This window comes from Rhineura floridana, chromosome 19 (genome assembly GCF_030035675.1).
Source record: "Rhineura floridana isolate rRhiFlo1 chromosome 19, rRhiFlo1.hap2, whole genome shotgun sequence".
Classification (NCBI taxonomy): domain Eukaryota; kingdom Metazoa; phylum Chordata; class Lepidosauria; order Squamata; family Rhineuridae; genus Rhineura; species Rhineura floridana.
The window spans coordinates 22871714-22889699 of record NC_084498.1 but is presented as its reverse complement, the minus strand read 5'-3'; the positions used below and the strand labels follow the sequence as shown (position 1 = coordinate 22889699).

Here is a 17986-nt window from a genome sequence, read left to right as displayed (position 1 = left end):
ATACTCCTCCCTCCCCCGCAAACAAACAACCAAAATGACCCCCCCATGACAAGGTGAATCAAAAGAAAACATTGCAAATGCAAACGCTATATCTAAGATAATAGACATCCCCGATGGACTCTTTAGCATTAGAAGTTTTAAATTCTTTTCAAGATTTTTCCCTTTAAAAAAAATAATGAAAGAAAGCAGTGGTGGAAGGGGGAAACCACAGAAAAGAAGACGCCTGCAGGCTTATTTACAGACATATGTACAATATCAATAAATTAAATTTTTAATTTTGAGTATTCATATGCCACTTATTTACAAGTTTTCCATCAATTACATAAATACTTTATCAATAGTGTCCCCTTCTTCGTCTTTTATTATGTTTATAAACCTTGTTATTGCATATACAGTGAAAATGGGGGGGGGAGAATGAGGGGGGGAAACCAAGGAAATGACGGCCCTTCCAAAAAACAAAACAAAAAAACCCCACCCCTCTTTCCAACTATATTTTAAATTGTTCCTGGCGGTAGAAATGGAAAATAAAAGGGAGGAAAGGGTTAAAAATGACCCTGGGATTTTAAGCAAGCATTATTTAAAAAAAAAAAACCCTCCCAAAGAATGGAGAATAGAATGGAACATGCGGGGGGGGGAAATCCTTATAGAGTTTGATAGACACATCACTCGATTATTCAACGGGGCACGCCCTCCTTTAACAGACATGGTCCAGGGCCATGGTCAGGCTTGAACTGATATGCAAAAAGTCATTTCTCCGGTGGGGTGGGTAGGCGGAAGGAAAAACGGGACCCCTCCTCGGTCACTTTGCTTCGCCTTTCATTTCATTTTGTCGCGTGTTTAAAGGGATAGGTGTAGAAACAAAAAGGGGGTGGGTGGGAAAACAACGGGGTCACCTCATCGCCTCTCCAGGATCCGCAGCCCCCCTCCCTCCAGTGGACACCACAGTCTGGTTCATAATAGCAGCTTCCGACAGGAAAAGCCCCTCTCCCCCTCTGTCCAGTCAGTGGCCTCTCGCCTCGCCACTTGGTTTCCACTCCCCCAGGACACCCTTGGCTGATCAGTCCCACCGCGAAGTAGGAGAGGAAGTGGGCGGCGAGTTCGAGCAAAGGGCCACAAAAAAAGGGGGGGAAGGAGAGAGAAAAGGGGTGAGGGTGAGGGGGGAGAGCCCAGAGAAGGGGGGAGTGAGAAGTTGAGGAGCGGGACCATCCCCTCTCCTAGGGCGACCCACTCCGGGCTCTGTCTTGCTTGGATTCCAAGCCACTCACTAAGCGCTGGATGTTCTGCAGCTCGCTGGTGCCCTCCTTGTCTGCGCAGACTTTGGGCGACAGGGAGACCGCCGAGCCGGAAGAGAGCGTGGAAGAGCGGCTGTTGAGTTCGGAACCGGAGTCCAAGGCTCCCGAGGCCGGGCTGGATGCCAAGGCGCCCGCTTTGCCCTCCGCCCCGCCGCCGACCATGGAGGGCAAAACCGTGGTGAGCAGGCTGCTGCTGTCCGGTAAGGGCACAGGGATGGAGTAAGGGCTGTAGCGCAGCCGCGGGCGCACGGCGCTGAGGAACGGGTGGCGGTGGACGGAGCTGTTGGCTGCCGTCGAGGCTGCGGCCGCGGCGGCCATGTAGGTGTACGGGTAAGGGAAGAGGCTTCCGAAGGGAGACATGGCCAAGCCCTGCAAGAGAAGCAGCGGTCAGGTCAGCAGTTGTCGCGTTCAGGTGTGTGTGTGTTTGTGTCTTTACTGGGTGGCAAGAAAACACGAAAAGAAGCACATAGGCGCAGACATGTACATAACAAAAAGCGCCCAGGCCGCACCTCCGAGGTAAACCACATGGCAAAGGCTCTGTAAGGAACTGGGGAGCGAGGGAGCGCGTGCGCTGGCGCTCTTCCCCCACCCCCCATACACGTGCGCGTTGGGGAAAGTGCAAGGATCCAGCCTCCGAGGGCCTCGGAGACGCGGTTCTCAGCCAAGCCCCGCTCCGTTCCCTGGCGCCGGGACCAACAGTTCGACGCGAGAGGGCCCCGAGCCAAGCGGAGGCTCCATTTATTTAAGCGATCCCTTTTCAATCATCCGTCTCTCAAGGTGCTGAGCACCCTCAGCTGCCATTCCAACGGCGGGCGTCAACACCTCCGGAGGGAAAGGGGGGGAGGAGAAGGGGAAGGGGAAGCCGCCTTCTCTCTCTCTCTCTCTCTCTCTCTCTCTTCTCTCTCTCTCTCTCTCTCTCTCTCTCTCTCTCTCTCTCTCTGACACCGTTTGGAAAAGGCGATATCGGCTCGCTTCGCTTGTAAAATGTGGTCGGAGCAAAGTAGGGATTGATAGCCTGTCCTAGTCAAGGGCTCTAGAAAGCCGCTGGGGGAAATGTAGATGGATGTTGGAAACCTTCTCTCGTCGGTTCCCTGGACGCCTCCCCCCGCTCCCCCCGCATAAACTCCTGTTTAGCTTCAGTTAAGAGCATGTGCGTCTGAGACAGATAGATAGAGACGAAATTAAACTGAAACAATTTTGCCTGCTCCATCAAGGAAGCACCTCGCTTTGACAAAGCGGAGCTGGGTTCAAATCCCACCCTCTCTGGGTCATTACGTTCACTGAGTGAACTCGCCCTCTCTGCTGACAGCCTCCCTTCTCCCTCACAGGGCTGTTGTGAAGATGAAACAGAATAACCCACCTAATAACAATAATAACAATAATAATAACAATAATAACAATAACAACAACAACAACAACCCAGACAACAATAACACAGAAAATTTGCCACCAAGCAGAGGTTTAAGGAATCTGAGCAGAAAATCCTCAGGCAGATATGGGGAAGGGGGTTGTTTTGGCCATGAGGAGGTGAGGAAATGCAAATATAATGGGCCACCCATACAAGACTCTCTCTCTCTCTCTCTCTCTCTCTCTCTCTCTCTCCACACCAAAGAAAGAATCTAACTTTTGTCTACTCTTCTCAGCCCTGATAAGCCACCCTTGTTGTCTCTTAAATTTGCCACAACAGAGTCTGTTCAACACAGAGACCTCTTCCTCATTTCACCCATTGTGACCATCATCACTGGGAAAATGGAACACAGCGCTTAGATAGGCCACTGGCCCATCTAGCTTGGTACTGGTGACACTGACTGGCAGCGGCTCTACAGGATTGTCAGGCATCTTTCCCCATTCTCCCTCTGCATCCCAAGGACAGGACCTGATCCCTTCAGAGTGCAAAGCACCTGCTGTCCCACTGAAATGTGGCTCCTCCCTTATCACGAGAGGCCACCTTATTCTGCGACAAACCATTGGGCCATCTAGGTCCGAGTTGCCTGCGCTGACTGGCAGCTCCCAGCCAGGGGTCTAAGCAGGGGACCCTCCCAACCCTTACCTGGAGATGCCTTAAACCTGGGAGCCACTGAGCTTGCCCCCTCTTTCAAATGCACCGGAGGGCTGCTGGTGTTACAGTTGGACCAGGCAGCGTTTATTTATTATTTTATTTCTTTATTAGATTTATATCCCGCCCTTCCTCCCAGTAAGAGGGGGAAGGGGAGAGGGGGCCCTCTCAAAGAAAAATCTACCTCCTTAGACTCCAAAAGGCCCACTTCGCTCTGGCCTTAGTGAGAGTCAGAAAGCCTCCCCTCAGACCCATATGCGGGAGTGGCTAGGGGGCCGCTCCCCCCTAAAAATTTCCTGCTCCCTATTTTTTTTTCGTCACAAAAAATAGGTAATTTTTGTGCCCCCCCTGAACTTTTAGGCTGCCTACGAACCTGCCTTCCCCTCCCCCCCTCCACACAGACACTCCGGAATAAATTACCTGCGAGGCCAAGACGTGCTGCTGGAGGTGGAAAGGCAAAGCTGCTGCCGCGGCCGCGGCTGCCGAAGCTCCAGATAATCCCTGAGCCGCTGCCGTGGCCATCACCGTGCTGTCCAGTCCGGTCACTCCCGCCGAGGCCCCAGAGACCGTGGCCAGCAAAGGGCCCATCCCAGCGATGCTGGAGAAAGCCCCACCCATGGCGAACTGGCTGGGGTGAAGGAGCAAGGGGTGCCCGTTCCCCAGCGGGCTGAAGAACGGTTGCCCGGCCAGGCCGTGGGAGAAAGCCAGGTTGGACAAGTGGCCTTGCTGGGCCAGATGTCCGGAGGCGGCGCTGTCCGTCTGGACCGTCAGGGGGGTGAAGGGCTCCTTGGCCAAGCCCCGACAGTCTTCCCGCGGGGGGCTCTTCACCTCGTCCCCGCCCAGGCCTCGCGTACTGGAGGAAATGGTGGCCGGGCTGTGCCGGGAGTCCGGGGCAGCCTTGGGGACGCTCTCCCTGTTTGCCCGGCTACCTGCCGAGTCCGGGGGGAAGAGGGTCGCCTTGGAGGGGCTGGTCTTCTCCCGCGGGTCCCCTCCTCCAGCTGCCGAGGAGCTGCTGTTGGTGGCGATGGCGGTCGTGGTGGTGGAGATTTTCCCGGTGTCGCTGGCCTCGGAGGGGTCGTCTTTGCTCTCGGAGTCGCTCTCCCCCTCGCTGGGACACAGATCTTGAAAAGAAGGGGAGAGCCCACTGAACAGCAAATTCGAGAGGTCCCGAGGCTGCCTTCAACGTACATTGCAAGCACAACCCCTCCCTACACAACCACACACGCCACAAGAATCTTGGGAACTGTAGTTTGGGAAGGGCTCTGGGAACTGTAGCTCTGCGAGTGCCAAACTACAGTTCCCAGGATTCGGGGGAGGTGCATTAAATGTATGGTGTGCCCGCAACCGTAATGGTGCCCCATGGGGTTCATATGAAGCCCTTTCTCAGTGAGGTGCGCTTCTCTCTTGGGAGTTGTGGGGTTAAGGAGCTGCCACTTGGAGCTGGGCCTAACTGATTTTGGAGAGGCATCTTAACGGGGCTGATTAAAAAGGTGTACACACAGACACACACACACACCCTACCAGCCACCTCTGCCCTGGAATATATACAAACATCCCTAAAGATATGCTAAAGATGCTGGCCTACTATTCTTCGAGATATGGGCTGTTAGATTTCACTTCACAATGCTCCATCCTGCAAACGGGGGGGGGGATCCCTGCACATAGAAAAATTAGTGTATTGGGGAGAAAGGTTCAAGCCCTGCTTTGTTCCCCAACCTACAATTTTTTTGGGGGGGGTGCAAACTTCCTCTGCCCTCCCCTTGGTGGATTTACCACCTCTGGAGGGAAGGACTAGACACATTCAGATAGACTTGTTTGGAGTGGAGCTTTCCAAATGGCAGGTTTATACACACAAGTAAGCCTATTCCCGTCCCTGGTCTCTAGGCTCACTTATTCCCTTGTTTCCATAATAAACGTCCAATTGAAGTGGGCAAGAGAAGAGGCTTGAGGAAAGGGCGGGGGAATCATATTAATTTCCCAGCTTCTATTTATCCCAGGTTTTTATTTCTCTTCTGTTCTCAGTTGGAACAGCTCTCCTTCCAAATTCAAGGAAAGTCAAGATTAGGGTCTGGCTTCTCTCTCGCCTCAAACACAAGCCCTGTTGCTTACAGGGACTTGAAATCCCCTGCCATTTATTTTCTGTTTTCCCTTTGCAGGCCCTTAGAGAGAAAACCAAAGTTCAAGCTTGTTTTCTTTCTTTTTTTAAAAAAATGAAGGTGTCATATAAAATGTGCATTCCATCAGCCAACAACATGGCAAAGTCCAGAGCTTGAGAGGTATGAGTTTTGAGGCTTACAATCCTATGCACACTTACTTGAGGATAACAGGGTGATCCTAACCATGTCTGTCCACAAAGTACACCCTAATGAATACAATAGGGCTTATTCCCAAGAAAGCCGGGGTAGGATTGCAGCCTAAGCAACTTGCAGACTTTCTTTCAAGTATGCCTGAATAGGATTGTGTTCAAAGCCATTTAACTCCCATTACAGCCCAAATATTCATGGAAGGACAAAATAGATAATTTGAAGTAGAGTTTAACCTATCTACCTATCTTCTTTGGAGTCAGGTGGGATTTGAGATTGCTAACTATATTAGTATCATAAAGCAAAAACATCAAAGTATCTGGTGGCCCTTTAACCCTCATCCTGACTCTCAGATTCAATACCTCACCCAGGTGCACTCTTCATTCAGCAATCTATACATTAGTCCTACAGGGAAGTCCGTCTAGGACATTGTCACAAACTGTCAGCCTTACAACATCCCCTAATTTTGGCCAGTTACCACTTACTATTTTATTTCTGGAACCAAAAAAAACCCAGCTGGGGTCAAAATATACCCCAGAAATATGTTGAATTTTCCCATTGGGAAAATGTTGACCCCAGCCAACGTTAGCAGCAGATTCAGGTCATTTGTAAAGAGATTACATTGTTTTCATGACGTTTTAACTTTTTCATTTTACTTTAAAAGATAGTTCTTTTTTGTTTGTAATTGAAAATAAAAATATTGTTGGTTACTCAATAGGCATAAGGAAGGGGCAAGGGTTTACTGCTCAGAAAAAAATCTACCTCTAAAAAGGGTTTTCTGGCTCAGGGAGTTTGGGTGCTGACCCCCCCCCCCAAAAAAAAAATGTTTCTAGGATCAAAAAATGACCCATTACCTAAAAAAAAACCGCTTAACAAATGTAAAATCCTTAACAAATGTATGAATTTATTACATTTATTTCCAAACTTTCTTCCAGAAGCACAATGCAAAGTACATGGTTTCCTCCCTCTCCCCATTCTATCTTCACAACAACCCTGTTAGGTTAGGCTGCGAAGTGGTTATTGGACCAATATTGCCCAGTGAACTTCTTGGCTGATGGGGATTTGAACTCCCTGGTCTCTCAGGTCCTAGTCCAACATTCTAACCACTACACCACACTGACTCCGATGAAATGCACCCGATGAACTTGACTGTAGTCCCCAAAAGCGTAGGCAAAAAGAAATTGTTAGGTGCCACAAGATTCTTTGTTGTCTTTTCCCCCCTTAATTAAAAAATCTAATATGCTTGCTTATGAATGGATTGGATGCAATTTTATTTTTTCCTTAATAAGAAGTCCCAATGTGCTTATGAATGGGTTGCCGTTTTGAACTTTTGCCCCATGGTCTACCTCAGTGCTGGCTGGCTCCATAAAAGCCATAGAAAAAATACAGATACAGAGTGGAAAGAAGAAAACTGGGTGTTTTCTTTTTTAAAAATAATGTCTGGAGCAGTTTCAAGCAAATCCATTTGCAAAATCGGGTTTATTTTATTTCATTGTATTTTTTATTTTTTTCTAACAAAAATTCTCCCTCCAGCCAGGGGCCGATCTTCAGCCAAACTCCTTGCAGTGCAGAAAGATTGGGAAAAGAAATTACCCCCAGAGAGAGAGAGAGAGAGAGACAGACAGACAGACAGACAGACAGACAGACAGACAGACAGACAGAAGGTTTCTTGTTCAGGGACAGAGTGGGAGGAACAAGGGAATGTCTCACCTTTAAGATTTGAGGTGCCCACAGCCGACACTGCAGGAGAAGTTGACTGGGCAAAGCATTTAAAAGCTGTCTGCTCGTTAGAGGATTCATCAGAGGTCCCATTTTCCTTCTTTTGCCTCTCATCATAAACTCGCATTGACTGGAGGGTCAGTTGCTTTCTGGAGAAAAATGGTGGATTAAAACTCTCTGAAGGAGCAAGAAAACTCTAGTTCTCCTCCCTCTCCCTTCCTCTCTCTCTCTCACACACAGAGCAAACTGCAGCCCATAATACCTTTAACCGGATCAGCTGGCTCCCTGAAACACTTTTTTCCAAAGAGAAATCATCTGCGCCCTAATTTAGACAAATGGACTAGGAAGAAGGCCCAATGGAACCCAATAGCACTTATTTTTGGAGTAAATACATACTCTTGTGAGCGTGCCCGGGATGTGCTTAGGATCAACAGTGGGGCATGGCTGCCCACCTGAGGTCCCAGGGATCTCCACACAGCTTCTGTGCAAGTCTGTGTGTTTAACAGAGGGGGGTTGAGCAGGGATCTTATTTACTTCAGAGGATGCCCTGAAAGGTCAACAGGACTGGTGAAGATCAAAGGGCCTTTTTTGGCCTCCCCTCAGTGGAAAGAAGGCTGATTACTCCAGAAGGGTTCCAAGTTTACTGTTTGGAAATGGGATCCTGGCCACACTTCTGGAAACCAGAGAGCGTTCCTTCGGAAGGAAGTTAACTCCTTTCCAAGTGGAAGTATTTAGGAAGCAACTTTCAAGCAAAGAACTTCAAACTTGAATGAGCTTTGATTACAGCAACCCAAGGACAACCTTCTTGACTCCCCCATCCCAAAATATGATACTAATCTTCATGTAGAGATGGAATCTCAAAACCCACAAAGACTTAGCAAATCAAATAACATAAATGAAGCAAATGAGTTTGGGAAAATGGGGGAAATGGTTCTTGGGAGTCAGGGATAAAGCAAATAAATATATGAATGAAAAAAATGGAGAAGGTAGGGTGAGGCTGAAAATCATAATTCAGCAGCTATTAGCTGTTTAAAAATGTTCCTGGGATAACTGGCTACTTGGAAGTTATTGTTCAAAAACTTTTTTTTAGAGAGAGAGACAAATTAGAAATAATGCTTGCTGGTCCCTCTCTCTCCCCTCCCCAAATATGTGTGGGTGTATTCATTCTGTAAAATATTTTTAAAATAAAATACAACATTATTAAGCACTTGATAGGTTATTATTAAGCACTTTGGTAGGTTTTAATTGTATCTGTTTTTTATCTGGAAGCCGGCGTGAGTTCCAATTTGGAAAAACGGCGGGGTATAAATAAAGTTAATAATTCATTCTGAAATTTGAGGCAGTAATTGCATGTTTGGATCTCTCCCCTTTAAATAATAATAATGAGAAATACTTAAAGGGTTGAGGTGTGCCAATTTTCTTTTGTTTTCCTCCCTTGGAAATTTTTTGTTCATACCTCAAAACACAGAAATAGTCGCCTTTGAAGAATGCCTTCCAAAATAAATGTGCCCCCCCCAAAAAAAAGAGTATTGTGCAAAGGTATAACATAGACCGGAAACGAGACCACCTCTATCAAAAGCCAGGCTACAGAAGATGTCTGTTTTGCTACCTGCTCTTAAACCCCACATTTCCTTTTGAATTCATACTTGGAAGGAACTCAAGACTTACTTCAAGCTAAATGTATGCTCGATCAGGTCCCTACAACGTCTTAGAAGATCACTCTGGGTAAAACTACTGCCAACTATGCCCCACCCCTTTCATGCTCTGAGGTTTGCTCATTGCAAACAAGTGTCCTAAGCTATACCCTTTAATTTTGGGTAGATATGTCTCCATTGGGTTACATCTGAACAGAGCCCCTTGGTTGGGAGGGGGTTTGCAAACAAAGAGCTATCCAGCTCAGTCCCACTCAGAGCTGACCCACTGAAAGGTCTACTCTAAGCAAGAACTAACCTTGGATATAACCTATAACTTTTTAAAAGCAGTTTCCAATGAGGTTGGAAGCTCTCGTCCTTGCCCCTCACCCCACAATTGGTTACTGAGGGGGAGAATCCCCTCTAGATTAGAAGGAAGTGAGAAAGGGTCCCACACACATATATGGAAGGACACTACCAGACGAGCATATCAAAGTCAGACCAAACATGGAGACAGCAATGAACACCCTCACCGTTTCTCTCGCCGCCCATTCCCTGTGTCTCGGAAGCCTTTGGCAAAAGGATTGTTGTCGATCTTTAATTGTGTTATCTGTTTTGAAAGAAAGAAAGAAAGAAAGAAAGAAAGAAAGAAAGAAAGAAAGAAAGAAAGAAAGAAAGAAAGAAAGAAAGAAAGAAAGAAAGAAAGAAAGAAAGAAAGAAAGAAAAAGATGTTTTATAAGGGAATCTCAGAATGCATTCAGATTTTCAAGGGACGCAATGTGGTGTAATGGTTAGGGCACTGGACAAGGTGGGGAGAGGAGACCCCCGATTCCAAATCCTTCCTGTGGGAACGATCTATCTCACGTGAGGTTACTGTTAAGGATCTACGGGTAGGGGTAAAATGCTGAAAATCAGCTTCAGTTCCTGGGAGGAAGGGTGACATCAAAGGGTGGCAAATAAAATACAGGGTTTGGGGGTGTTTCCCCCCACAGTCTTTCTGCCTTCTCAGTACACAACCCATCCCAGATGGATGGTTCTCCTGCACAGGTCCCTACTAAAAGGAAGGGGAACCACCCAAAGGTCCTAGAGAGCTTTCATCCCGACTATGCCCCAATATTTATTTTTTGAAGCCCCAGGCAACACCCTTTAACAGAAGACCCACCATCTCTTCGGATGGGCTTTGCAATACCCCTCCGAGGAATGAATGGAACGCACCGCTGCCCCTGCTATCCATTAAAGTTATGTTTCATTTTAAAACTCTTTACCTGACATAATTAAACCGCAAAGGAATGGTGGTCACCCGCTTGCTATAATAAAATTCTTTTTGTAATTAACTTCCACAGTGCTGGTGCTTGTGTTGTGTGTGGGGGGGGGCTGGGGGCTTAGTCCTGAATAAATACTGTGCAAACATATTACAAGAGAGCTGCTGGCTCGTTCTCTCTCTACCCTTGCAAAGTCTTAAGAGAAAGACCTACGCAGGGGGAAGAACCCCCCCCCCATACCTGCACTGGATTTTATTTTATTTTCAAAGCTGCTCGGACACTATCCAGCCCAAGTCAAGCGCTTTGATGTTTCATGGAAATCGTCCCGTTGGGTTAGGAAGAGTTAGGCACTTGCTTAATTCTGAAACTATGGATCGCGCCGCTTTGAAAATGAGAATTACTGGGGTGACCCTTGGGTGGAATGGGATCCAGAGTGACCGCACTCTCCCCTTTGAGTTGAGGCTGCAATTGTGTGCATGCTTACTTTGAAAGGAATCCCAATGAGCACAGTGGGGCTTACTGAACAGTAAACCCACACAGTATTGTTCTTCCTATGCTCTTTCTAGAGAGGACAGGAAAGGCGCGGACTTCTTGGAGTGGGGAATAAATAATGCCACTGTGTGTCTTATATGTCTATAATATTGCATGTTCTACAGAAACATAACATATAATATATAATAGATATTGCTCTTTTTTCCGCTCTCTCTCACACAAATATAGATATAGATACTTCACACACACACATAATATTATACGTATGTAATAGATATAGACCTCTCTCGCAGAGAGAGAGAGAGAGAGATTGCATGCACACACATATATAAATATTAAACACACACATATAATATTATATGTACTTAATAGATATCACTCTCATACATAGATATTGCACACAAGCACTCACACACAGATATTGAATGCACACACACGCAATATTATATGTAATAGGTACAGACTTCTCACTCTTTCTCTCTCACACACACAGAGGTATTGCATACACAAACAAATGTAGATATTAAGCACACAAACACTTCTAAAATATTATATGTACTTAATAGATCTCTCTCTCTCACACACACACACAAACACACACACACTATATCTCTTCCTCTTATCCGCCCCTCCAGTCCTTTGGCCCGGACTAGGGGAAAAACAGGACAAAAGGAGCCAACCTTTGTTTTGGGACTCGGTGCGCTCCGCCTATCGGGGTCAATCCATTACCTCCCAGATGCCCAGAAAGCGCTTATTGAAGCCGGCGGGGGCCGCCTAGGTGAGCGCTGGAATGCGGGCTCCCTGACCTTTCGCAGAAGATCGCCCAAGATAACGCCAGGGAAGTTTTTCTTGGGGAGGGGTACCTTTTGGTCCAGTTAGAAAAGCCCTTTCAGACGCCATTTCAGGGCAATCCGACAACTGGATTCTCGTTCCGATGGGACTGAGGCTGCAGAGGAAGGCTGAAGCAAAGGCCAGGTCAACCAAGCAGGGCCTGCTTGCCCTGGAGGAATTTCGCCTGGGTCCCCGCCTCTGGGATCATAACGAAGCTCCGTTAAGCGGCTAGTCCCTAGTAAGCTTCACTGTCTCCTGCGGCTAGCTGAAACCAGGCCTGGGTTTCCCAACTGCAGGCTACAAGCACCGCGAGAAGAAAGGAGAATCTGACGATCAACGCGAGGAGTCACCCACCTCCCGCAAACAAAACGAAACGAAACCACTTTCTTCCAAAACCGGTACCGTTTCTGCCAGCTGCCACCGCGATCCTGAGCGCAGACATGCGCCGCATTCGCTTCCAGGGGAGCTAAACTTGGGCAGACGCCTGGGCCAAGAAACACGCTTTCAAAGCGCACACTGGGGTTTCCATCTTGCAAAGTTGCCAACGGTCCATAAACCACTGCATTTTAGTTTTGGAACCCAAACGTACTAATTTACGGGGGGGGGAGGAATAAAACAAACATAAGGCAGGCTAGGCTGAGTCTTCCAGGTCCTTCGCCTTGAATTCATTATCATAAATTTAGAATAGGCCAGGCTCCCAGATAGCCCATTTCTGTGGGCAAGGCGGCCTCCTACAAACAGCAGTCGTGGTGATCATTGGGAATAGGGTATTTTTTTGAAAAAACAAAGCAACAGCAACAACAATTCCCCCCTCCCCCCCAAAAAATCACCATTGGCTTAGTCTTTCTTATTAAACGCAGCTAGATAGGATCTACAAGCATATTTTGCTCCCCCCTTAGAAACGCCCCCCCAAATTAATTAATCAAAGAACACTGCAGTGTAAAGGGTGGAGGGGGTAATAAGAACCAGACCTATGCTGGGGAGAGGGTCCTGGCTGTCTTTGTCGTTTAAAAAAGTGAGCTGGTGTAAGGTCCACAGGCTTCTGTTTCAAAAAAAAAAAAACACATTTACACAAGGAGAGGCAAAGTCGAATCTCTCTTTCACACACACACCCTTGATGACTTTTCTCTGTGCAGACTGACATACCAGGTACCAGGACGATTTTAATTTCTCCTTTTCATTTGGGTTTTGAAGTGGCCTGAGAGCAAATAAAAAGGCCAGAAGACAAAGCCCAAATGTTGGGCATTTTCTACACCAATTATGCCAAAACAAAACTTTATCTGAGGTTCCAGAGCACCCATCCCCTCCCTTAAATACACTCCATGAAATCTTTTCCCCCCTTTTACCTTGTCGTTCTGATATGCAGTCACAGCAATGAATTCGGTTTCCGGGAAAACGTAAGTGCGGAAGGTGCTGTAAGGCAGTTTGAGGATGTCGTTGGCCCGGACGATGTGGAACCGTGGCTGGTACTTGTGCATGGAGTTCAAAATGGTCTACGGGTGGGGGTGGGGTGGGGGGAGAGACAGATAGGTGCATCCAGACTCAGTCAAAGGGGAAAGAATGAAACCAGAAAGGCTGAATCAGGACTCTAAATCCTGTTCTCCTTTCCCTCCCTCTTCCATCCTGCCTTTACAGATCTACAAAATGATTGCTTGCAAATATTTTGCTTTTTTAATAATAATAATAATAATAATAAATATCCTCCCACCACTATGGACCAAAAAAAAAATCACACACACTAGGAGAGATGAAAACTCTGTCATTAATTAATCGATTGGAGATGAGATGGAAGAAGAACTCTTGAGTTTTCTGAGCCAACTCCAACGGGGCCAAGAAGACCAGAAGGCTTTTCAGGAAGATCAGCCAAGGCCAGCCAGTGAAGCGAGGATCTCTTCCCAGAGAAAGACTGGACAGGAGTAATAATTATGAACTCATTTTCTGCACTTCACTGGCGGGCTCGTTTGCCCGAAGGTTCACTTTTCTAACTGTGGTCAGAAAAAAAGGGAGGCCCGTGAAACGAGCTGGCAAAAAGACCGCAAAGCGAGTAAAAACAAGAGAGTTGGATTTAAATCGATTAGGAGGGGATGAAATCCGTCTGAAATCCCCAAAAATGCTATTTGGAGCCGTTTGGTTATTGGATGGTGGGGGTTGCTGCCATCCCTTCTTCCCCTTTCTCCCCCCCCAACACTTTTTATACTCTGTTTTTAATTCTTCCATTTGCAATGGACTAGCTCTTGATCTATTTCACCCTAGATAAATTCCGAATTCCCTGGAGTTTAGTCTTATTCTGTTGATGTTTATTTCCATCTCCCTCTCCCTCTCCATTTTAACTGGAATTCAGATCCTGTCAATTGATAGATGAATCCGAGCAAAAGGCCCGGGATTTTTCGGAAATGTCCCAGTTAGATTTATAGCCTTGCAAAGAACGATTATCTTCATGTACCTTCTCATTCCCACTCCCCTCCTCCCCTAAACACATACATATACACAAAGAAACCAATTATTAAATTATAACAGGTCAACCAAAGTGCCAAAATATGAAGTCATTTCCCCACGTTTTTTTTTAAAAAAATCTAGAGTTGATCAAAATCAAACCTCACGCTTGTTGGGCCTTTGCAAAGCTTTTAGTAAATAGGTCCCCCCCCCTTCAATCTCTGCAGCATAACTGAGATTCAATCTCAGTTTATCCTTACTTTGGAAATATAGATTATTATTATTATTTTAAGCTGTGTGTGTTTGTAGGGGGCTTTGAAAGAACCGGTTAGATAAAATGAAAGCCACTCACAAATCCGTGTTTGTCCGAAATATTATTAGTCAGTTTAAGTTTGTGGAAAGTCACGACTTTAGACATCCACTGTTCGCCGGTCGCCGGGCTATCCGGATGGATATACATTCTCTTTGGCATTTCAGGGTCAGCTTTTCCGGCCACCATCCACCGGGAATTGTGGAACTTATATCTACAATCGTCAGCCGCCACAATGTCCATCAACAAAATATATTTGGCCTTCTTATCCAGCCCTGTGCACCTCACTTTAAAGGGTGGAAACATTCTCCTGGAGACAGACAGCACAAACAAAGGAGAAGAGTTTAGTTTTATTTTTAATGTGTGTGTTTTTTTAATTAAAAAGAGAATCGTCATAAGGCACAATGCAGATGATTATTCCTGTGCATTTATTTTATTTTACTGAATTCTTATAAGGACTTATCTTTTCTTTAGATTCTCTCCATCGGTTGCTTTTGTGCAAAAATAAAAATAAAAAAAATGGGGGGATGGAGAAATGACTGCGGATATTTCATTTTCTTTTTAAACCACAATTAAAATAAAGTCAATTGAATTGGGAATGGAGAATTGTTGGGCGACAGAAGGAAGCAGATTCGTAGTATTCCATACAGCAATATTCCGAAGCCACCGCTATCCCCAAATCCTTAAACTGATTTCCAAATGGCAAAGATATGTGTTATTGTTATTATTATTATTATTAATATGAACCTGGTGAGGTTCAGAAATCTGCCTTAAAAGTAACTACACAAATGAGAAAGCAAATGGTCCTTCTTGGGGATGGGGAGGGGACTTTGGCCATGGAGCCAAATTATTCTAACTTCTTTTCAGGATTCTTGGGGACTTTGTTTGCTTCAAACAATTTCAAATGTGCCTGGAATTGTAAATGTGACCACCTCAGAACTTGAGGAGCCTCCATGAGACGTGCCTTTTCATAAAGGCAGCCCTTGCTGATAATTATTTCTATTCACAATGAGACTATTCCTAATCGAGAGGCGGCTTTTTAGGAAAAATAAAGTGCGCCCTGCCACATTGCTCTTAAATAAGCTGTAAGTTTCTACAAGGGAAAGTGTAGCCCTTCATTCCAAACGCTCTGCATTATGATCATTAAGTGCATTGCTAGACGATTTTAACTTGCTCCGCACATTGTGGGCCCTACGCCTGTCTAGATCTCTCTGCTGGCTGAAATCGTGGGTTAAAGCCACTAACCACGTTTACCGAAAAGTAATCTACTTGGTGTGGAGAAGAAGATTCAGCTGTACTTTAAAAAGATTGCAGCTGAAGAGTTCGATTCCCCGAGCAGATTTGCTTTGGAAATAACCGACGGATTAGTTCTGCTTCTAGCGTGGAAAGACTTAACAGCTAAAAAAAATTGAGCAGGAGAACCCTGCTCTTTCGTCTCTCTGTGTTTGTTTGAAAGCAAGTCCCCATTCAATCCAATGGGCCCCAGTAAAGTGTTCAGAGAATGTCAGACATATCCTCCAAGGGGCTATTGTGCTCTTTATTAAAACATTCCCGGTAGAAAATTAACACAGTTAGACGTATCTCAAGTCCACAATTCTCTCTTTAGTGCCCACAGATAAAGTTGTGTACGTGTGTGCATGTATTCTGGGTGCAAGGAATGTATACATTGCACTGATTACACACACACACACTATTGCCGTTGTCCTTGTGTTCTGAATGAAGGCTTGCAAGCAGGCATGGGCAGCTACAGCTTTCTGAATAGCTTCCCAATTCCATACGAAGCGTTTTTATGGAAGCCAAAAGTACTGGTTTGTCGTTTGGGAACCACCTTAAGGGAAATGGGGGGGGCGCTGAAAAGATCCCTGGTGGGCCCAGAGCATATCTCCCTTACCTTCCTGACTTGGTGATCACCATCTCCGTGCCCCGCTTGTGGAACTGATCCCAAAGCTCTTTGGCTTCCAGGTGGACTTTAGGGTCGTCCTCCACTTCTTCCTCCGGCTCCAGGCTTTTCAGAGGCCTCAGGTGAGCCGCGGCTTGGTGTCCCAGAGAGGAGAAAGGGATGCCGGAGTCTGCCGATCCGACCAATTGATCCATAATGGGTTTGGCAAGAGCTCCGGGCAGGGAGAGCGCGGCGGCCCCGTTGGGGGGCAACGCCAGAGCCGGGAAGAAAGGCGGCTGGTGGCCCAAGACGGCGCTCATGGCGAAGTCAGGCGCCCGGTGAGGTAGGAAGGGGTGGTAAGCCATGCTCGTCCCAGGGATCACGGGCTCTCTCATGGAGATATTCATCCAACTGCCTTCCTCGCCTTCTAGGGGCCTGGACGCAGTCCTGAATCCCGGAGCGGCCCTTTACCAGCTCATCTTCGGGCCACGATTCACAGAAGAAGAAGAGAAGGAGGGGAAGGAGGAAGAGGAGGAGGAGGAGGGAAGGAGAGAGGGCCGTCCGAAAAGAAGGCGAGTGACCGGGGCGGGGGGGGTGTCGGAGAGTGACATAGGCAAGTCACTAGAGAGTCCGTGCTCCCAAGCTGGAGGCAGGAGGCATTGGGTCACCCGGAACGGAGGATCGCCAGGGCGCTTCGGCTGTCTGGCACCTCCTCCTCCTCAGCGATCGCTTTTGCACGAGAATGTAACCATCCTCACGTTAAGAACGGTCGATTCGGAAAAGTTCAAAAACGAACGGTCAAACGGAGAGCCTCAACCCGCTTTCGCTGCTACTTCTGGGGACAGAGATGAAGCTAGAAGGTGGAGATTTCAACCGTGCAGGTAAGGGAGGTGTGTGTGTTGGGGAGGGGGAAAGAGACCGGCGGAGAAAGCAAACCAAAAAAACGCCACCTTCTGTCTTTCGGTGGGGCTCTTTCTTTGCAAGCGTGAAAATCGGAAGAGTTCTCTTCACCCCTATCCCTGGCTTATGACTCTCCCCTCGTCTTATTCCTCCCCCCTCAAAGCTGCTGGAGAGGTGGCGTGCGCGCGCGAAGCGTGAGATAGACAGACAGATGAGAAGCAAAAGTATGAATCAGGAAAGCCTCTTGTTCCCAATCAGGCTCCTTGCAGAGCAGCGGCCGCGCCAAAAGTTGTAGAAAAATGCAGCTTCCGTTTTCCCCTCCCCCCGCGCACCGCTCGCCTTTGCCAAAGTTTGGATTCCAGAAAGGAAAAAGGAAAAAAAAACCACAAAGAGTATCTGCCGCCCGTCTCCGCTCCGTCGTTCCTCGCTGGATTCCTTCTTTTCCCACTTTTTTTTTAAATTAAAAAAAAGTATTACAGATCGCGATTTTGAAAACTGGAAGCCTCGAACGCTCTTCCCTCCCTTCCCTCCCCCCTCCCAGCTCCTGCAAGGAAGAGGAAGAGAGCGTGGGTGGGGTGTGTGTGTGTGGGAAAGAGAGAGCGAGAGAAAGAAAGAAAGAAAGCGAGAGCAAGCGAGAGGCAGAGAGGACCGAGGCAAGAGCGAGCGAAAGCGGCGCTCGGCTCCAAGAATCCCCGGGGTGAGTGCGTGTGTGTCTGAGGCTGGCGGAGCTGCTGCGTCGGGTTGTATGGATGCGTTGTGCGCGGCTGCAAGGCAGCTGCGGCATACTTGATTGGCTCTTTGACGCTTTCGGACCAATTGTGTGGCTCCATAGGCGTGGTTTTGACAGGTCGAGCGGAGGGGGACCGAGGCGAGTTATA

The 17986-nt window shown here is 47.2% G+C and overlaps 1 protein-coding gene and 1 long non-coding RNA gene across 2 annotated transcripts in view; one reads left to right on the top strand and one right to left on the bottom strand.

The window, feature by feature from the left end:
* Window positions 1–261: 261 nt before the first annotated feature.
* Window positions 262–17912, bottom strand: TBX3 (T-box transcription factor 3). Its single transcript, XM_061602699.1, has 7 exons — window positions 16221–17912; window positions 14372–14639; window positions 12933–13079; window positions 9535–9611; window positions 7362–7519; window positions 3769–4469; window positions 262–1661 (listed from the first exon to the last, which is right to left on the bottom strand). The coding sequence occupies exons 1-7, from the start codon at window positions 16613–16615 to the stop codon at window positions 1215–1217; spliced, it is 2193 nt and encodes a 730-aa protein (XP_061458683.1). The 5' UTR covers window positions 16616–17912; the 3' UTR covers window positions 262–1214.
* The window catches only part of LOC133373234 (uncharacterized), a 43510-nt gene continuing 42318 nt past the window's right edge, over window positions 16795–17986 (top strand). Inside the window, exon 1 of the long non-coding RNA XR_009759628.1 lies at window positions 16795–17089. This is a non-coding gene — a long non-coding RNA (uncharacterized LOC133373234). The remainder of the gene's footprint in view (window positions 17090–17986) is intronic.